This window comes from Macaca nemestrina, chromosome 8 (assembly GCF_043159975.1).
Source record: "Macaca nemestrina isolate mMacNem1 chromosome 8, mMacNem.hap1, whole genome shotgun sequence".
NCBI classification, from domain to species: domain Eukaryota; kingdom Metazoa; phylum Chordata; class Mammalia; order Primates; family Cercopithecidae; genus Macaca; species Macaca nemestrina.
Genome location: NC_092132.1, coordinates 12325761 through 12346534, shown reverse-complemented (window position 1 = coordinate 12346534; position 20774 = coordinate 12325761). Strand labels below are relative to the sequence as shown.

Here is a 20774-nt window from a genome sequence, read left to right as displayed (position 1 = left end):
AGGAAAGTGCAGTGCCCAAGTCCACAGCAAAGTGGAAGTGTATAGGGGATGTAGTGCCCCGTATACAGAGCCCTGAATGAATGGACATTTCAAACATTCCCTAGCTCATCTCCTTGATCTGCCTCATGCCACCATTGTACGTCCCCCTGAAGACAGAGCCCTCCAAGGATACGGAGCTGTCCCCACTGGGCCTGGGTGTTGGGACCCTTGGCCCTGTAGAACCTCTTTATAGAGAACCACAGGACATCAGAGTAGGAGGGATCAAAGCTGATCCTCGAAGCACAAGCTGCACTACCTGGGTGGGAGAGGAGGGTGTAATGGAGATTGAGTCAACAGAGGGAAGAGCATGAGCAATTGCACGGGAACTGCACACAGCGTGGTGATGAGCTAGAGAGTTAGCAGGGCTGTTGTGCTGCTGGAGTGCAAATCAAGACAATCTGAGGTGAGGCTCAAAATGCAGGTAGAGCCCAGATTAAGAAAAGAACCTGGATTTCTGTTCCATAGGCAGTGGGGACCCCAGGAAGAGCTGGGATCACGGCATATGAATACCTGAAGAAAGATTCAGGGAATGGTTGAGCTAAAACTTTCAAGTTTGGGTTAAGTGGAGCTGAAAGCTGACTTTATAGACGAAGACTACCATTTGGGAGAGAGGCTGGACTTCCATGTGACTTCAGAAGACAGAAAGAGGATTAGTGGCTCAAAGTTACAAAAAGAGGACTTGACTATACAACTTCCTAATGATGGAGTGGGCTGCTGTGGTCAGCACAGTGATGTCATGTGGAGCTATAGAGGCATTTGCCAGAGGTCTCCAGGGAAAAACTTCTGCATTCGGTGAAAAGGTGGACTAGATAACTTCCAAGACTTTATCCAAACCTAGATTCTAAGATTTTGCCATCCCATAATTTTTAGTACTTCCTGGGGCCTTCTGAACTATTCCTGTCTGACCAGACTCTCAGCTCTACTGACTTCAATCCTGCTCTAGTTTCACACAGCATAAAAATGTCTCTATCTCTGACTCTCTCTCTCTCTCTCTCTCTCTCTCTCTCTCTCTCTGTGTGTGTGTGTGTTTCTTTCTTGTGTTTTTCTCATATTCACTAGAGATAAAGGTGCAGGAAATGGACCCTCTGCTTCTTTTTCAGGTTTGACAACAGATCTTTTCTCCCCTGTGGACCTTGACCAGGTCATTGTCAATGGAAATCGATCACTGCCCAGCCAGAAGCACTGGCTTTTCAAGCACTTGTTTTCAGCCCAGCAGGCAAACCTGTGGTGCCTTTCTCGTAAGTATACTTAGACTTCATCCTTCTTCTTCCAGACCCTGTAGTCAGGCATCACAGACCTAGTTTGGCAACTCCTGAGAAACATATAAGGTCAAATATTGTGTCATAACTCAGGGATCACTGCACTCTTAGTGCCATGGATGATATAAAAGAAAGATAGCACATAACCCCTATTTTCTAGAAGGTTACAATGTAATCTCTACTCTGTTCCCAGAGCCTATCTTCATCCACCTGTTTCTCCATCCATCCCATCCATCCATCCATCCATCTATCCATCCATCCATCCATCCATCCATCCATCCGTCCGTCCGTCCATCCGTCCATCTGTCCATCCATCCCATCTATCATCCATCCATCCATCCATCCATCCATCCATCCATCCATCCGTCCGTCTGTCCATCCATCCATCCATCCGTCCATCTATCCATCTCATCCATTCATCCATCCATCCATCTATCCATCCATCCATCCATCTATCCATCCATCCATTTGGCAGTTATTAAGTATGTGTTATGTTCAAAGCTTTGTGTTTGATTTTGGAGATGAAAGAGAACACCCAAAATGAATCAAATCAGCCATGTTCCTAGCCTTTGGGGAGTTCATATATACCAGGGGCATAGGCTGACTTGGGTACAGGTACAAGGAGACCATTCACAAAGTTCACAGTTTTTACAGTCGCATGGCCTCTGGTCTGCAGATCTTGACTCCCTCTGAGATGGCCATGGGTGGATCCAATGGAATATTACTCTTTTGCCTCTTATATTGCTGAGTTTGAGGTTTTCCCCTTATGCCTTTGACTCTCCCTTTATTCAGGAGCACATATCTCCCTCCTCAGCTATCAGAACCCCAGGGCTTTTGCATGGGCCTTCCAGACTGGATGATCATGACAGTCTCAGGCCTCTTCCCTAACTAGGAGGCATCTCCACCAGCCATTCCCTCCACCCCAGATAATCCTGTAGAGATTATTCTCCCCTGTAGACCATGCAAGAACTAAAATCACACTACTGTCTTGCCTGTAGGTTGTGTGCAGGAGCACTCCTTCTGTCAGTTTGCAGAAATAACAGAGAGTGCATCCTTGTACTTCACCTGCACCCTCTACCCAGAGGCACAGGTGTGTGATGACATCTTGGAGTCCAATGCCCAGGGATGCAGACTGATCCTGCCCCAGAGGCCAAAGGCCCTGTTCCAGAAGAAAGGTGAGCACTTGGAGGGATCTGCATAAACTGTATTTCCAGTGTTCTGCTGACTCTATGGTTTTAGAAATATCCAGATTAGTTTCTTATTTAAAAAACATTTTCTTTATACTTTTATTGGTTTCAAGAAGATGGAACATGGATCCAAACTTTCAGGGTTAGAATCAATAAACTACTGCATAATTGTCTCAGTTTATACAAAAAATATGAAACAGGATTATTTGGGGCAATATTTCAATGCAGAAGTAGGCTTTAAAAAAATAAAATCCAAAATGTTTATTCACACTTAAAACTAATTTCTTCTTCTTTTAAAAGTAAAGTTATTCATGTTCCTTGTAGAGAGGTGAAACCATTTAGAACTGCATCAAATTGACAATAGGAAATAATCCTCTCCTAAGAGAGCCACCTTTAATACCTGCATCAGAATTCCATTTGGCTGTATACTACAGAGAATGTCAGCAGCAGTGACTTTAACAAGATAGAAGGTGATTTTCTCTCCCAGTCTATTAATGATGCCATATTTTTGGAGATTTTTTAACCCCATACAGTCTGTTTTCTCCAGATGTTGTCACCTTTCATTTACTGTTCTATCTTCATCAGTGGAGGCCTTTCTCAGATGTCCAGTGATCCTTATTTTTCCACTCCAGTGTCAAAGCGGTCCACAAGCTGACTGGGCAGCCCCAAATGTGTGGTGGGAACTTGTCAACTCTGGGTTTCTCTGAGGGATAATCCTGTTGGGTTGCCCTTTGGGGAATTCCTCACGCCAGTATTTTCAGGTTCCTCCTTCAGAGGAGTTTCTCAACACCTGGCCTTGGGGCATGAGCCTGGCTGCTGGTGGTTTGGGCACCAAATAAATTTGGAAAATGTCGGGGGGGACACCTCAATATTCATTATGCAGACTGACTTGAAAGAATCTCCTACTTTCAGTGAAGTGCTCACGCCATGGACTGTACCTGATGCACCCAAGAGATCCTCTCGAGAAAATGAACCTTCTATCTTCTTCCACGGTGGGCGGGGGGGGGCTTTTGTCAGCTGTGGAGAGCAGAGGAGAGCATCTAGAGACCAAATAGCTTCTTAAAGAGATTCCAGCCAGTGCTTCTGTTTGGGCCACCTTCACCCCCAGGGCTACCATACTTAAACCTTGTGGGATTCCAGAGGGCAGATGGCATTGCTTCTTGGTTCTTCCCACAGAAAAGTTGAGTAGTTTTCTTGGTCTATTAGGCCTATTTTTATTCCTCCATATGCTTTCTAGCTTCCAACATTTTGTTGCTGTGTCCCCACTTAAAAAAAAAAAATCTTTGTCCTTGTGGACTTACCATCATTTTAGTGAGATTTGGGATAGGAACTGAGAGTTAATATGAATTAAATATGACATCTTTAATTAGAAACTTTCAGTCTGTGTTTTACTCATTTGTCCTCATATTTTCATTACTATAGCAAATCTCTAAGTAATGAATTTTCTTTCTTCCTCTATGTAGTTATACTGGAGGATAAAGTGAAGAACTTTTACACCCGCCTGCCGTTCCAAAAACTGATGGGGATATCCATTAGAAATAAAGTGCCCATGTCTGAAAAATCTATTTCTAATGGGTAAGCTACTTGTGTCTCACCCCTAATATTTATTATTAATAATACTTCCTTGAAGAAGGTGACACAATCACAGCTAAAAACAGAAGCATACCCAGCACTTTGGGAGGCCGAGCCAGGCGGATCATGAGGTCAAGAGATCGAGACCTCCTGGCCAACATGGTGAAGCCCCGTCTCTACTAAACATACAAAAATTAGCTGGGTATGGTGGTGGCACATGCTACTAGTCCCAGCTACTCGGGAGGCTGAGGCAGGAGAATCACTTGAACTCAGCAGGTGGAGGTTGCAGTGAGCTGAGATCACACCACTGCACTCCAGCCTAGCAAGAGAGTAAGATTCTTGTCAACAAACAAACAAAAAAACAAACAAACAAAAACTATAAAACCCAAAGCTAAGGGGGTAAAAGGTAATAAAGAGGTAACCATATCTGAAAACGTTAGCTAAGGTAAGTTACTGATGGTAAACACAACATTTAGCCTTGAACTACTAGCTGGATGATGAAAGAGCCACTGAGCTACATCTCATTATTTAATGTAAATTATCAAGTATGGTAATAAACTTGATTCTCAAAACCTCCCATTGCAGTACTCAGAATCTGGAGAGCAAGTAGAAATTTTAATAGACTCATAAGCATATAAATAATTTTTATTTTTTATTTATTTTTAAATTTTATTTTATGTTTGAATTTTTTGCTTAGTCATTATTTAGTTGTTTTAATTGACGATGTCTCTCCTAGTATCATCTGTGGATCTTACCCATTAGAATCACCCGGAGAGATGAATGTGAATTCTAACGGGTGATATCCACAGATCTGCATTCTTGGGTCCTATTTATAAACTGCATCCTTGGGTCCTATTTCAAACCTGCTGAATTAGCATTTCCTGGGATGGAGTTCAAGAAACTGACCTTTAAGGAAGCTTCCCCTGGTGATTCTTTTATACTTAAAAATTCAAGGGTCATTCATTCATGAACCATTGATCTGTGAAGTGCTCTTGAGTTATGAGTTATGACACTGAACCATGTTGCTGGTGCTTAAGATCTGCTTTTGAAAATGGGGGTAAAAAGATGAGGCAGGCTGATCTGTCTCGAGATTCAGCTGGACACCACTGTGCTGATGGGAGGGGTGGATGAAAAGGAGGGTTGGAACCAGGGATCAGCCTGACCGTGGAACTGGGGTGGGAACTAGGGGAGTAGATTGTGCGTCTAGACTCAGGGAAATGTAGTTGGCTGGGATAATGCATGGTCCAGACTGGATCTTAGAAATGAGCTTCCAAGATAGGAAAAGGAAGTGGTAAGTGGGCATATTGGCAGAGAACTAGGAGACGGAAAAGCAGAGAGGTGACTTGCAGGCATCAGGGCACAGATGCTGCCAATGTTGGAGATGCTGCCCAGCAGATAAAAGCATCACCACTGGGATGAGACTTGGGTTCAGGGAAGGAGAATGGCCATAACTAGGCAGGATCCCCCCACCAAGAAGGGACTAGGGGTTTGAGAAAGCTCTCAGGAGTCAAGAATGAGTGGTCAGACTGGAGCAGAGTGGTCAGGGCAGGGGAAACTTGGAATTTAGCCCAGGAACATTGGTTTGGAGCCATTAAGTCCCTCCTGCCATGAATAGGCCTAGAAGCTGAGGGTAGGGCTTAGTAGCTACATTGAGTGGATAAGAAGGTCAGTCTTGAGAGAGCCTGGCTGGATGGGCTGACCCAGTAAACAGAAATGCATTGGTAGAGTGTAATTATCCACGTTGTACAGTAAGAGGGGAAGTGAAGGGGAACACAGGCTCAGCTCCTGCTGCTTAAACAGGCCCCTGGCTGGGTCACCCTGACTCTAAGTCCATGAACTCTCCTCTTTCTAGAAATGCCTTCCCTGTTATTTCTTTATTTTCCCAGCGTCCAAAGCTAAGACTTTCTGCTTACCTGAAAGGACTGAAGGAGTACATTCTGGATCCTGGGTTAGCTTGGTTGGAGCCTGGCACATAATAGACACAGAATATATGCATGATGAATGAATGGGTGAATAAACGATTAATAGCAGGACAGTATTACTCCAGAGAGGAGTAGAATCTTGTTTCCAGAAAGAACCTCAAAGCTAAGAGTCCACTGATACACATTGACCAAAGCACCCCCAGTTTAAGTAGGGGGTGTAAAAAAGCTGGTCCCCAAAAGCAAGAATGACTACAATCAGCCCACCCAGTAGGTCCTGGGCCACCAATGAAAACCTTCAGGACTGCTCTTTCTCTTCTTATGCCAGGTTCTTTGAATGTGAACGACGGTGTGATGCGGACCCATGCTGCACTGGCTTTGGATTTCTAAATGTTTCCCAGTTAAAAGGTAATAATAGTAACAACTCCCTCTCCCCTGCTCACAGCACTCTGCAGTTTAGAAAACACATTCACATCTATGCTCTTATCAAACCCTCAGGGTCTCCTCTCTGTGAGAAGGGAGAAACAATCCTCATTCACAGATAAGGAAGTCGGGGCTTGGAGAGGGCAACTGGCTAATAAATGTGGTAGCTGAGACATGGCTCCTAGTCCAGCAATCATCACTTTACATGTGCAGTTCTCTCTGGCCAAACTTCCTTCCTTCCACTCTTGGCTTAGCTATCTTTTGTTCATCTTTCAACACTTGGGTCAAGCAGCTTGGTGAACTTTGGATCCATTTGTGTGATATGTATTTAATGCTTGGTTCGTTCCCTTACTAGTGTGTGATTCTGGAAAAGTCACTTAATCTCCCTGAGCCTCTATTTCCTCCTCATCTGTATACAGGGCTACCAAAACTGCCTTCCTCATAAGGTTATGTGAAGACCAAGTGAAGCAATACCAACAGAGACCTAGCTTAGCCCTGGGCACATGATAGGTACTTGATAAGTATTAGCCACCTCTATCCCTTTGCTCTTAGATCAGAGGCTCCTTGAGTTCAGGTACCAGGTTTTTCAGCAGTGGCTGAGATAGTATCTGAAATATAGTGGTATATCCCAAATATCTGCTGAACAATGAACGTGCAGAATTTTTCTCATTTATTAGACTCTTCCATTGTATTCAGTTTCCTGATTGTGTTTTTTTTTTTCTTTTTTTCACCCCAGGAGGAGAGGTGACGTGTCTCACTCTGAACAGCCTGGGACTTCAGATGTGCAGTGAGGAGAATGGAGGAGCCTGGCGCATTTTGGACTGTGGCTCTCCTGACATTGAAGTCCACACCTATCCCTTTGGATGGTACCAGAAGCCCAGTAAGTAGTTTTCCCTTGACAGCTATATGGGCATCTTTAGTTAACTATTTCCCAGTCATGCATTAAGACAGTGTTCTTGGGTTGGTAAGTAGATTAGTCAAGATTCATTGGGTTCAAGCAACAGAAATGGATTCTGTTTAACTAAAGCATACAAGAAACTTATTGGAAGTCTGCTCATTGATCAAAGGAAGGATGAGCAAGTAGGTCTCAGTAAAGATGGAAATGGACCATTTCCATGGACATATGTAGCAGAAACAAATGGACAACTTCTTCAGTGTGCCATGATCATCATTAATCTGCTTCATAGGGTTTAGTAGTTATATTCAATCTTTAAATTCGAGGAGGAGAGTTTGGTCCCATCTGGGCTTAGTCAATACACTGCCAGAGGGAGAGTGGGCAGCTTGACAGTGCCAACAAGACTATATGCACTAGGATAGGGGATGTTCCTCAAACAATAGTGAAGGCATTGTTGCTGGACAGGGAAAATCAATAGATGTAGACTCTAGCACATTCCCTTGGTTTTCTTACCTTGACAATCAAGACAATGTAGCACATGGTAATCCCATGGAGGAAAACGGGGGCAACCAACGTGTATTTGACAACGCATATAGAGTTAGGACTTCAAGGCCAAGGCAGCATTGACCCAACGTGGGTCCTTAAGGTATGATTCTGATTATATCTGGGCACGTTTTAGGAGCTCAATTTGAAATTGATGAAGGAATGAATGAATGGCATTTACAGTGTGACATAAAAGTTCCTGGACTCAGATAAGGAGATGTTAGCGTTATTCAAACTCTGTCATCTACTTACTATGGGTTTGTCTTTAGGAAAGTCACACCACTTCTTCAGGTTTTCCGTTGGTGAAAATAGCAAATGAGACTCACTGTGATTCTGTCACCGCTTACATCACAGGTGTTTATGGTATGGATAGATTTGGGGAATATTGGACAGCCACATGGAAACTAGACATCTTCACCCTGTGTCCCAGAAGCAAATTCACAAAGATGCCCCAGACCCAAAAAGATGGAACACCCTGTGTTCAGTTAGGAGGAGTCAAATTAGAGAGAGGCTGAGCTGAGGTTTAGTATTTCCAACTTCTCCCACTAGTGGCTTCCTTGTTAGTTTCAGAGTAAATATACGGTGAATTCTGGCTCTTACTTAGCTTGCCCTGGAAAATAGAGTCATGGACTGTCTGATCTGGAAGGGGTCTTTGAGATCCCTACCTTTGATTTTCACATTTTTTTGGGGGGCGGGGGGGTGTGTTTTGCTCTTGTCACCCAGGGTGCAATGGCGCGATCTCGGCTCACTGCAACCTCCGCCTCCTGGGTTCAAGCGATTCTCCTGCCTCAGCCTCCCACGTAGCTGGGATTACAGGCACCCACCACCATGCCCAGCTAATTTTTGTATTTTCAGTAGAGACGGGGTTTCACCATGTTGGCCAGGGTGGTCTCGAACTCTTGACCTCAGGTGATCCACCTCCCTCAGCCTCCCAAAGTGCTGGGATTACAGGCGTGAGCCACCGCACCCAGCCACATTCTTTATATCATCCAATATAACCCTTTGCCCAAAGTAGGCAAAGAGAGAAGAAATTACATTCTTCATGTGCCTGCTGTTTCAGACCATGCTGGATTTACATAGATTATACCATTTAATACTCATAATACTCCTGCAGAGTAGGTATTGTTTCTTCCATTTTAAGGTGAGAAGAGTACAGCATAGAAAGTTGAATTGCTTGACCCAAACCACACAGGTGGTAGGAAACAGAGGCAGGCTTCAGGCCCAGACCTGATGGCCCCAAACTTGTTCTCCTTTCCTTTACGATGTTGCCTCCTGCCAAGTCTTTCACATCCCATAAATGACTAGACAGGAAAATGTCTAGATACCTTTCCTGACTGGCTTTCCCCCAACTCAATTGATTAACAGGAAATTGACTAATACATTGAAAATAATAAATACTAATAAAGTAATAAATCAAACCAGGTGGTGGTTTGGTGCCTTATTCCATAGCCATATCCAACCTGAAAGGTCCAGATGCAGCTCCCATGCAGGATCTGGCCCTCGGCCCTTTCTCATGAGCCTACCCATTCTTTGTGTGTGCCTCAACTTCATGGAGGATGTTTCTGGAGTTAATTATTACCAGTTTGAATGGAATCTTTGTGCTGGTGTCCACCTTCAGCATCCTGTGATTTGATCTGAATTTACTCTGTTGGCTTTTTATTTTATTTTAACATCTGAAATTATTTTAGGAGAAACATCAGGATTGTATAATGAAATATCCTCAGTGGGTTTCTATTAAAGGAATAATGTTCCATATATAACAGTTTCCCTGCTTTAACTCATAGAGGAAAGGAGAAAATACCTGCCCAGGTCTTTGGCCCCAAAGGAGACCCAATGCCAGCGCTGGGTATTTGGGGGACTTCAGAACTGAACTCTCACCTCTCACTTCCCACTTACCCCATCTGTCCTCTCACCTCCTTACCTTACCAAAGTCTTAAAAATGTCATTTGCCATCTTCATATTACTCATGGAAGAATTGGGTAAAAAGAAGCTTAAGAAGTAATTCATTTGTTCAGAAGTAATGAGAATCAGACCAGAGTGTTACAACATCTTGACAGGAGTTGGCAGGGGAAGGAACCAAGGTACTCATTGTCCCAACTTATTCCATCTGTTCTTTTTCTTTTCATCTGATTGCACAGATCATTAACTTTTTCCAGCATATATTCTGTGGGGTCAGTCTGGGGACTCGACTCAGGAGTTTTGACCAGAAACTTAGAGCAGGGAATTAAAAATTTACAGAAGGGTTCTTATTCAACCAACATTGACTGAGCATCAATCATACCTGGGGGTCTTCCGGCATTACCAGTATAACCTCTATGTATTGGGCTCGTACTGTGTGCCTGGCTGGATTCCAAACACTTTGCATGCACTATCTCACTTAATTCTCACACCCGTGTATCATAAGGAAATAGAGGCTCAGAGAGGTTGTCACTCACTCACGGTCACCAGAAAGTAAATCAGAGTTAGAATTTGGACACAAGTCTTTCTGACTCTAAATCACTATGTTGTGTGATTGAACGTGAAAAAGCCATGATTTCTGTTTTGCAGTCACTCGTAGTCTAAGAAGGAGTTACAAATTATAAATAAATAAAACATTCTTGTGCTGGGTCTCTCTTACCATAAATTTTTCAACTTTACTGAGTGTCTGTTTTCAGCTATATACTGTGCTGGGCACTGTGGAAAGTGAGATTAATAAGATATATTCGTTTTCCTTAGACACAGTCTAGTGAGGAAGATATGAGGAAACATGATTAAATATAGCAGAAGAGATGAAATACTAGAACACTTATCCGTAAACTGTCACGGGAACATAGGAGAAAGAAGTTGTGCTTAGGAGGCGTCTTAGTCCATTTTGTGCTGCTGTAACAGAATACCACAGACTAGGTAATTTATAATAAACAGAAATTTATTGGCTCTCAGTTCTGGAGACTGGAGAGTCAAATATCAAGGAGCCAGCATCTATCAAAGGCCTTGTTGCTATGTCATTCCATGGGGAAGGGCAGAAGAGCAAAGAAAAGAAAGGGGACCAAACTTGCCATTTTATAATGTCGTTAGTCCCACCCATGAGGGGTCAGCCTCATAAAGGTTTCACCTCTTATTACTGTTGCAATGGCAATTTAATTTCAACATGAGTTTTGGAGGGGACAAACAATGAAACCATAGAGGAAGTGTGGAAGCCTGTTGCTGGAAGGTTCCTAGGGGCCCTCCTTTTGGCCTAAGGTCCAGCTCCTGCAATCTCCTCGGCCCACGCAGGTGGTCTTTCACAGTGTGCACTGCCTGTTTTCAGTGTCTGGGTGCCTGGGGAGAGAAGTGACAAGTGCTACAATGTCATTAGACTCTCATTCTTCCATCCATGGCCCCTGAGCAGGAAACACCATGGGATGCACATGGCTTATGGGTGTTCTGGTGTAAGTGGCTCCATGGTTCTCATTTCAGAACAGAAGGAGGAGGACTGGCTGTCACAAGGTTGTGTTGACATGGTGTGATTTGACTCTCCAGCAGAGCAGGACAAGGTTCTTTTTCCCTTACGTTGTCTTCATCAAATAGAAGTGGGTGGTGGGATAAGTCTTAAGACTTTATGGATTATTTCCTCTTAAGACCTAGGTGGAGAAGGGGAACCTTACTTAAGGAGACTGGTTTAATAAATTAGAATATTCTCACAGCTGGGCCATGTTGACCAGTAAGAAACCGTCTTTTGATGTATGATATAGTTTGAGCCAAAACATACTTATTTGCTGAGTTCTGAACATTAGTATGGCCTTGAATTCCATGTTCTCTAGTTAACAAAACCACACCAGTATACTGATGTAAAATCCCAGCACTGAAGCTGACGTTGTCATTACTTTTTTCCCCACTCTTAGCTTTGTATTAGGTAATTACATACATAATAGTAGGAAGTAGCCTCTATGGGACTCGGAAAGTCTGCCTAGAGACAGGAATCCCTGGGCCTGAGCCTTGCAGGGTGAATAGGATCCTCTCCTTCACCTCTCTGTCAGCACTGGCACATGAGACAAACATTTTTACCAAGGATTTGATGAATATTTTCAATAATAGATTTTGGCCTTGCTTCAAGTCCATGGTTTGGTCCTTTAGTGTGGTGACATCTATACTGAGTGATGACTATGAGCCCATTAACACTGTGTATTAGTCTATTTTCATGCTGCTGATAAAGGCATACCTGAGACTGGGTAATTTACAAAAGAAAGAGGTTTAACTGGACTTACGGTTCCACATGGCTGAGGAAGCCTCACAATCGTGGTGGAAGGCAAGCAGAAGCAAGTCACATCTTACATGAATGGCAGCAGGCAAAGAGAAAAATTGTGCAGGGAAATTCCCGTTTTTAAAACCATCAGATCTTGTGAGACCCAGTCACTGTCACGAGAACAACACGGGAAAGACCCACTCCCATGATTGAATCATCTCTCACCGGTCCCTCCCACAACATGTGGGAATTATGGGATCCACAAGATGAGATTTGGGTGGGGACACAGAGCCAAACAGTATCACACTTGGTCCCCTGTTTCTGAGGAACTGCCACTAGGATCAATTAGGAACTGAGATTTATTGAGTTCCTACTATACGCCAAACACTTTGGAAGCACAGAGGTTAGAAGTCCCTGCCCACAAAGGGTTGACAGTCTGGCTAAGGACACAGATGTTAAGGAAAACAGATCTTTCTTAATCACTTACTGTATGTCAGACCGTGTTCATCCATTGCTATATCAGCATTGCTATAAAGGAGTATCCAAGACTGGGTAATTTATGAAGAAAAGAGGTTTACTTGGCTCATGGTTCTGCAGGCTGTGCAAGCTTGGCATCAGCATCTGCCCAGTTTCTGGAGAGGCCTTAGGAAGCTTTTACTTATGGCAGAAGGTGCAGGGGAAGCAGACCTGTCACATGATGAGAGTGAGAGAAAGAGAGAGGGAACAAGAGAGAGGGGGTGCCAGGCTCTTTTAAACACTACTTCTTGTGTGAACTCATAGAGCGAGAATTCACTCATTACTGCGAGGACAGCACCAAGCCATTCATGACGGATCCATCCCCATGACCCAAACACCTCCCACCAGGATCACCTCCAACACTGGAGGTCACATTTCAACATGAGATTTAGAGGGGACACACCTCCAAACCGTGTCACAGACACTACTCTAAAGGCATTCCTTGTATCAACTCACACCCCCCTGAGGGGGGTGCTATTCTCCTCTCCATCCTCAGGAGATAATCATTCTCTCCAATCAGAGAATTACACCGTGATGTGGCTTGTATTACTGTAGTGGGATACCAGGGGAGAGGTAGGGGGTTGGGGGTGCTTCTTTAGAGCATGAGAAAGGAACAGGAAATTCTGTTCTACAAGGGATTATACAAAAGTGACTCCGGTTGAAAGCTGGATATAGAGAAAGGGAAGTGGGGCGAAGGAGCAGTGGCCACTGACTAGCCATAGGCAGTCGGTAGAGAGGAGGTAGCATGTCCCTGCCCTTACAGACCTCACAGCCTCAGAGGCAGAGACCTGCACACATGGACAACTGCAACATAACCTTCTTACAGGGCTGTGGTCACAGATCAAAGGACAGAGCAGAGTCTCCCAGCATTCAGAAAGAGAAAAGCACAGACCTAGTGCAGCAGAGCGCCAAGAGGAGCGTCCAAAGAGCCTGCAGCCATGGGCCTTCTGATTCTGCTACGAGCAGAGTTCAGAAGTGAGCAGAAAGTTCCACGCATCTTAGCACAGAATTGCAGAGTCTCAGGCTAAGCAATTGTGAATGCAAATGAGACTGTTTGCAGCCCCTTCCTGGCAGTAGAGCCAGAGAGGAACTGTTCTAAGCCTCCAGAGGACAAGGGTATAAGTGCTGAGGTGAGGTGGGGGTGGTGCGTGGAATAAGGGGCTGCTCTGCGGTTAAGCAGTACCCCAGAGCCCAGGGCTTCCTGGAAGGGGTGGGCCTCTGGGGCATTGGGACTTCTGTTCTTTGAAGAGAACTAGGGCTGCCCATCTTATCTGCAGCTGTGCATTGTCTGCAAGTGGGGCAAGATCTGTTTACAAAGTCAAATGTGACTTCTAGAAAAGAGAGTTGAAGCCTCATAGTTCCTGTCTTCTGCTAAGCAAATGTTTTTGGACCCTGTTGCAATTCTAGATGTAAGAATCTGGAAAGGAAATGACAAGCTCTTCTAATTATGTGTCTCTGCAACCCACATAGAAACTTCCATATGTAGGTAGCAATTTACTGTAGAATCTATTCTTTATCATCATTCACATCCTATGAACAGCTTCTTAACCTTTTACTAAGCATAAAGTCTGCTCCTGGAACTAGGCTAGCATTTGGCATGCAGTATCTCCTTTAATTCCCTAACAATCTGATGAGGTAAAGGCTACTGTTACTCCATGCAGTGCTGTGCTGGCAAATATGTTACAACCGATGAAGTGGGAGTAAGAGCTATTTTTTACTCACAACATTTCCGATTCCACATCTGTAGGGTATTTTGCCCCAACACCAACGAATTCTTCAACCCTCTGGACCAGTGATTCAATTCAATTCAGACACTAAGTACCTGGATTTAAAGTCAGACCCTATAGGTTGTCTCAGTCCCAGAAGACTGCCCCCAACTTCAGATACCCATCACAAGCCCTGAGCCTTCTGTACTTCTGACCATATAAATTGGGGGTTGACATGACCTCCTCCTTGGGGTCAATAATTTGCTAGAATGGCTCCCAGGACTCAGGGAAACCACTAACTATTAAAGTTTTATTATAAAGGATACAACTCAGAAGCAGCCAAAAGGAGGGGCTGCATAGGACAAGGGGGCCGGGGGAGGAGCCTCCACACCCTTTTTTAGGTGCCCCACCCTCCCAGCACCTCTGTGTGTTCATCAACTCGGAAGCTCTCCAAGCCTGGTTGCTGAGGGGACTTAAGAAGGTTCCATCATGTGTGAGAATTGAGTAAGTCATTGGCCATTGGTCAATGAACTCAATCTCCAGCCATTCTCTTCTTCCTGGAGGTAGGGGAGTGGGACTGAGAGTTCCAATCCTCTACTCTTGCCTTGGTCTTTGTGGCAACTAGTCCTCCTTCTTAAGCTATCTAGGGGCCTCCAACCACAAGTCATCCTATCAGCAGACAAAAAGATACTTTTGTCACTCTAGAGATCCCAAGGGACTCAAAAGCTCTTGACTTCAAGGCTCCTTCCCCAGCCCCCTTGTCCTATGCACTCCTTCCTTTTGGCTGTTTCTGAGTTGTATCCTTTATAATAAAACTTAATTAGTAAGTGTTTCCCTGTGTCCTGGGAGCCATTCTAGCAAATTATTGACCCCAAGGAGGAGGTCATGGAGACCCCCAATTTATAGCTGGTTAGTCAGAAGTACAGATAAAATATTCTAATAAAAGATGCTTATATCACTCCCATCATTCAGGAAATTATGAGGGTATTAGGAGCTCTGTGCCAGGAACTGGGATGAAGACCAAATGTGTATTTCTTATTCTATGACAGTAACCCAAGTGGTTGCCATTTCCCATGGTGTGAATCCTCCCATGATGGCTGATTTCAGGCTGCCAACTTGCTGCTTCTGAAAGCAGAGGTGGGAAGGAGCATGCACAATGGCTGCTGGGAGCCTTTGTGAGTTGGCTTCTGCACACCACTGCATGAATCCCAGGAAGGCTAGCATTCATCTGTTTAAATGGGTATAAATTAGCTGAGAAACTTTCCCAAGGTTACACAGTAAGGTTCATAGTAGGAGCGTCCCCTGGGGAATTTTTAGCACTCCCAGGGACTGAGGGCGTTGAGGTTTTCAGTGCCCTAGGGGCAGGGAAGCTGAGGATTCTCAGGACTCATCTCAGTCCTGTACAATAAAGAAGATCCCACACAAAGGCTGATAATGCCTGTTACTTTTTCTCACTGATGGTGGGTGTGAAAGGAAAGGAAAGCAACAGCAGCAGAACTGTGTGGTAAATGCTCTGCTGACGTGAGATGCGTGGTAATCCCCCCAGTGAATGTGCTGTAGCTCACACCACCATTCTCAGTGTTCAACATTTATGTAATTGCCAGTGTTCAATCAGTATTGAGAAATGTTTCCTTTGCAAACAGAGTTTGCTTTGAATTTCAAAGTAAATTTCTAGGAGCAGAATTGCTGGATCCAAGGGTGTGGACATTTGAATGCCCTCAACATAGATAGTCAAATTATTCTCTGAAGATTGCACTCTCAGGAACATGGTTCTGAGTCTCTTCTAGGAAGAACAAACATTTTAAAGAAGTGAAAACAGGGTGACAAGTATCAAGCTGGCCAGTTGGGTGTAGTGGAACATGGGGGTACTTATGAGCAATTGTGAGTTATATAAGGAGCTCCCAGAATGTGAGATGACAGAAGCCTTAGGTCAGTGTGGATCAGCAGCAACCACAGCGCTGGGGAACTTGCGAGAAATGTAAACCTCAGATCCCATCCCAGACCTGCCGAATCAGACACTCTGGGGTGGGACCCAGCAAGGTGTATGTTATCATGCCCTCCAGGTAATTTGGAGGTCTGCCAAAGTTTGAGATCTGGTGCCTTAGAATGATAGTAGCAGGTGCTTCCAGACAGATGATGCCAAGCAGAAAAAGACACAATAGGGCTGAAGGCTCTAGAACCCAGAGAGGCTGGGACTTGGCATACCTGACCAAAGTGAAGAAGGCAGAGAAGGAGGTGGATGTGAGGGGACCCATGCAAGGACTTTGGGACCAGAGTAGAGCATGACTCTGACCCATGGCTTTTCATGGAGGCACACAGGAACAAAAGGCAAGGCAAGAGTGTATTATTGTTAAAGGGCAGTATTAAGAGTGAATCATAGGATATATTGAACGTTTGCTGAATGATCAAAGCTGCACCAGTATCAGCTCATCTAAGCCTCGCAACCCTGAGAGGCACTGTTATTATGCCCATTTTATAGACAAGGAAACTGAGGACAGAGAGTTTGAGTAATTTGCTCGAGGTTACACAGCAGAAAAGCAGCAAACCAATGTTGTCTGGGACCGCTGAGCCGGGAGCCCTTACTTTTGACTCCTGGCCGTGCTACATTGCCGCAGCTCCCCGTGAGCAAGGAGATCCCATGTATGGTTCTAGTTTGGGCCATTGGAGATAAAAGAGTGATGAAGATTTAGATTTGTTCAGTAAAGGAAGAAAAGGGGAAAGAAGATAATTTGCATTTATGTGTCACAGACTGGGTATGAATGGTTCTTCATTCAATTTTTATATCATCTTCATTTTATCAATGCTGAAACTGAAAATAGAGGAAGTTAAAAGACTTGTCACTCTACGCTGCTTCCAAGTGATCTGTTGAGGTCTATATCCAGTCTCTCTGCCTTCAAAGTCCAGGCTGCCACCACGATGTGCTGCTTGCTAATAGCAGCTGGCATTTGCTGAGCTGGTATCTTATGCCTGGCACAGTGCCAAAAGTAATAAATTGTGTTATCTCCTGTAATTTTGTCATAATTCTCCAGGTAGGTAGTACTATCCTCATTGTACAGATGTGAAAACAGGCCCAGAAAGGATAAGAGCCTCACCCAGTTCACAGAGTCAGTAAGTGATAGTGGCTGGCATTGTGTTGTTTCCCACACGTCTCTGCTCTCTGCTCTCTGGGATGGGGTAGGACTGTACTTCCTCACCCTTGATCTCATTCCTAGCTTTGGTCAATGTCATGAGGAAAGAAGTGATGTGTGTCACGTCTAGGCAAAAGCTCTAAGAGCAAGACTGAAATAAATCTGCTGCATTCGCTTTGCCCTGCTTGGCAATTATTGAAACTTGGGGCAAGAAGGTGCCCTTTTCAGCCTGGTCCTTGAGAGAGGATAATGTAGAGTGAAGCCCCCAGCCTCTCTGCAGTAGGCAGGTAGTGCAAGGAGAGGGATCCTGAACTTTCTAAGCCACTTATGCGTTGAGATTATTTGTTAGCTCAGCATCATCCAGCCCACCCTGACTGATACAGGTTGGGACTGGCTGGCTGTCTTCCAAGTCCAATTTCATGATCACCATCTTGTACTTCTATTAATGCCTTCTGAACTCAATGATACCAAGAGGGTAGAAAAGAACTAAACGTCTGTTTTTTCCTTTTCAGTTGCTCAAAATAGTGCTCCCAGTTTTTGCCCTTCGGTTGTTCTGCCTTCCCTCACAGAGAAAGGTAAGTTCATTGTTTTTTTGATCTCTCGGTTGAGAGCACTGCCTCATTCATCTTCTTTCTCCTCTTCCCTCTTGCTTTTGTACAGTAGTTGATAGCTTGCACATCACTCTTATTATTTCCAGCTCCTATGAATTAGACACATGTATAAGGAGGGTGAGTGCCAGCAACATGCCAGCTTTGCAGATAAGAAAACTGACTCATGGAAATGAAATGATTTGTGAAAATAATGTGGCTGATTGAAGCAGAGTAAGACTTAAGTCGGGTTCTCCCAGTTTTCATTTTAAGGATTATTTTGCCCTATCGAGTAATGACTAGACACACACAATCCGGTGGCAATGTCAAGAATGGTGTTATTTATGGCCAAAGAGGGAAAGAAGTCAGCTCCTTATTAGCAAAAGAGTTGGAGCTTACAGTTATCGGCCACACTGGGCAGCACGGTGACATCTAAAAATGAAACGCTGGCACTGAGTCCAGGAGCCCAGGTGCCCGGGAGCCCAGTAGCATAGCCTGGACCCAGGCTGCCCTTGCTCCTGCCCATCCCACTGACCCTCCTCACAACACGCTGTATTTAGCATGAAGCAGCAGGAAGTGCAGAGAGGTGGGGTGCAGTGGGGACATCTGGATGTTCTAGATGGGGGTGAGGTGGAAGGGTAACTACAGCACGGGCCTTACTGCACCGTCCCCTTTTCTGCTTCCCTTTGTCAGGAAATGAGAGGCTCAGCCTGGGCTCCAGACACTGCTCAGCCAAGAGTCCAAGCGACGTTAATTCCTGTCCTGTGACATGATGTCTGAGGGACCCTAGACATCTGTCATTATGGCCATGATGGCCCTGGCTGGAGAGACAGAATATAGCTCATGTAGGAGGAAATTATTTAAAACCAGGGCCGTTGCTAAAAGTATAAAAATATCTTTTACTCATATATGTTATTAGTTTCCCTCAGTCAGTTAAAACAGCTAACTTTGGAGAACACATTATATATAAAGTTTTGAGCCTTCTGTAGAAACTGTGTATGCTAAGCACTTTGCATTCATGACAGATGTTAGCTTCCTGAAATGCTGCGAGGCTGGTGGTGTTATTGCCATGTCACAGAAGGTGGACTGGGGCTTAGAGACGGATTAAGTTGCCCAAGACCAAACAGATAATACATGTCCTAGCCAGATTTTGGTCAAAATTGATTTTGAATTTTATCAAGTTAATATACAAACACAGTTGAAATAATCAAAAAGTTCCCAAAGATTTATGGTTTAAAAAGCAGAACAGGCCGGGCGCAGTGGCTCACACCTGTAATCTCAGCACTTTGGGAGGCTGAGGTGGGTGGATCACGAGGTCAGGAGTTTGAGACCAGCCTGACTAATATGGTGAAATCCCGTCTCTACTAAAAATACAAAAATGAGCCAGGCATGGTAGCATGCGCCTGTAGTCCCAGCTACTTGGGAGGCTGAGGCAGGAGAATCGCTTGAACCCGGGAGGCAGAGGTTGCAGTGAGCCACGATCACACTGTACTCCAGCCTGGCAACAGAGCCTCCGTCTCAAAAAAAAAAAAAACAAAAAAACAAATGAATTCCCTCTGTCATCTCTACTCATCTGCCACTCCCACTCCTAGTAGCCCCAACTTTCAACTCCTTTAACTACTTTTTTTACTTTTTTTCCTCATCCTGGCCTCTGTGTTTCTAAGTTACAGTTGGCCCTCTATATGTGAGTTCCATAGCCATGTATTCAATGACACATAGATAAAAAATAATCAGAAAATAAAATTCCAAAAAATTCTATAATGCAAAACTTGAATTTGCTGTGCGTCAAGTACTACATTGAATCCCTGCAGACAAAGCTGTGTGTAGGCATTGTATTAGATAGTTTAAGTAATCTAGAGATGATTAAAGTATACAGAGGATGTGTGTGAGTTATACGCAAATGCTACACCTTTCTGTTTAAGAGACTTGAGCACCTGTGAATTTTGGTAGCCATGGGTGGGAGGGGTCCTGGAACCAGTTACCCATGGAATCCCACTGTTCCTTGATTTGTCAACTTCAGAAGTGACTATTCACTTCTTGCCTTGATAGAGACTTAGCTCTCTGTCTCTTTTATCACCTCTTTTACAATCCACAAAATATATTAATATCGAGATTTGGGGTTGAAACAAGAGTAAATCATTATTATGGCCATGTAAATATGGTCCACCACAGAGCCATGTTACAATTGTCAAGATTTTCAGGTATCCTCCTGTCACACACAATCCCTGTTGTACCCCTGTCCTCTGCAGCACCTGCTTCCTGCTCACCAAAGCCCTGGAGAGCTGCGGGTCTTGTACGTGCTTCCTTCTGTAGGCACTGGGGCACTGCTTGTGCCTCTCTGCCGAGTCAGTTAACAAGTCTCCGTCTCCCATTCTTCACTTAACAGTGTTTGAAGTCCCTCATCTGCTGTCTGCTCCTTGCGTTTCCTTTTTTCCTTGTTCTTTTTTTGTTATCTTTGTGGGTTTAGGTGCTTATTTTCCTTTACTTCATTTTGTAGGGAATTGTGGAGGGAGAGAGGATAAAGGGCAGTATTTAATTCAAAACAATACTATAGTATTTTTTCAAAACTGTTGAACGTTTAATGAAAATTCATTTTGTCTTCAGCACTGTGCTAAGCATTTAAACTTCATATGAACCTCAAGAGATAAGTCCTATTATAATATTTGTTAGCTGTAAAAAGTTCAAACAATGCAGAAATATAGAATGAAAATCACAGTTATTTAGAAGTTACCTGTGTCAGTTAATTCATGTGTTTTTTTTCAATCTTTTTAGGCTCTGTGGTCTGATATCATTGTAATC

General features: G+C 44.1%; 1 protein-coding gene across 2 annotated transcripts in view; it reads left to right on the top strand.

The window, feature by feature from the left end:
* LOC105492833 (thyroglobulin) overlaps positions 1-20774 on the top strand; it is a 273233-nt gene that overhangs the window by 101419 nt on the left and 151040 nt on the right. For both annotated transcript variants that reach the window (XM_011760101.3, XM_011760100.3), the window contains exons 30-35: positions 1140-1277; positions 2297-2473; positions 3949-4060; positions 6305-6384; positions 7136-7279; positions 17901-17963. In XM_011760101.3, coding sequence (XP_011758403.2) covers positions 1140-1277; positions 2297-2473; positions 3949-4060; positions 6305-6384; positions 7136-7279; positions 17901-17963 — 714 coding nt within the window. The remainder of the gene's footprint in view (positions 1-1139; positions 1278-2296; positions 2474-3948; positions 4061-6304; positions 6385-7135; positions 7280-17900; positions 17964-20774) is intronic.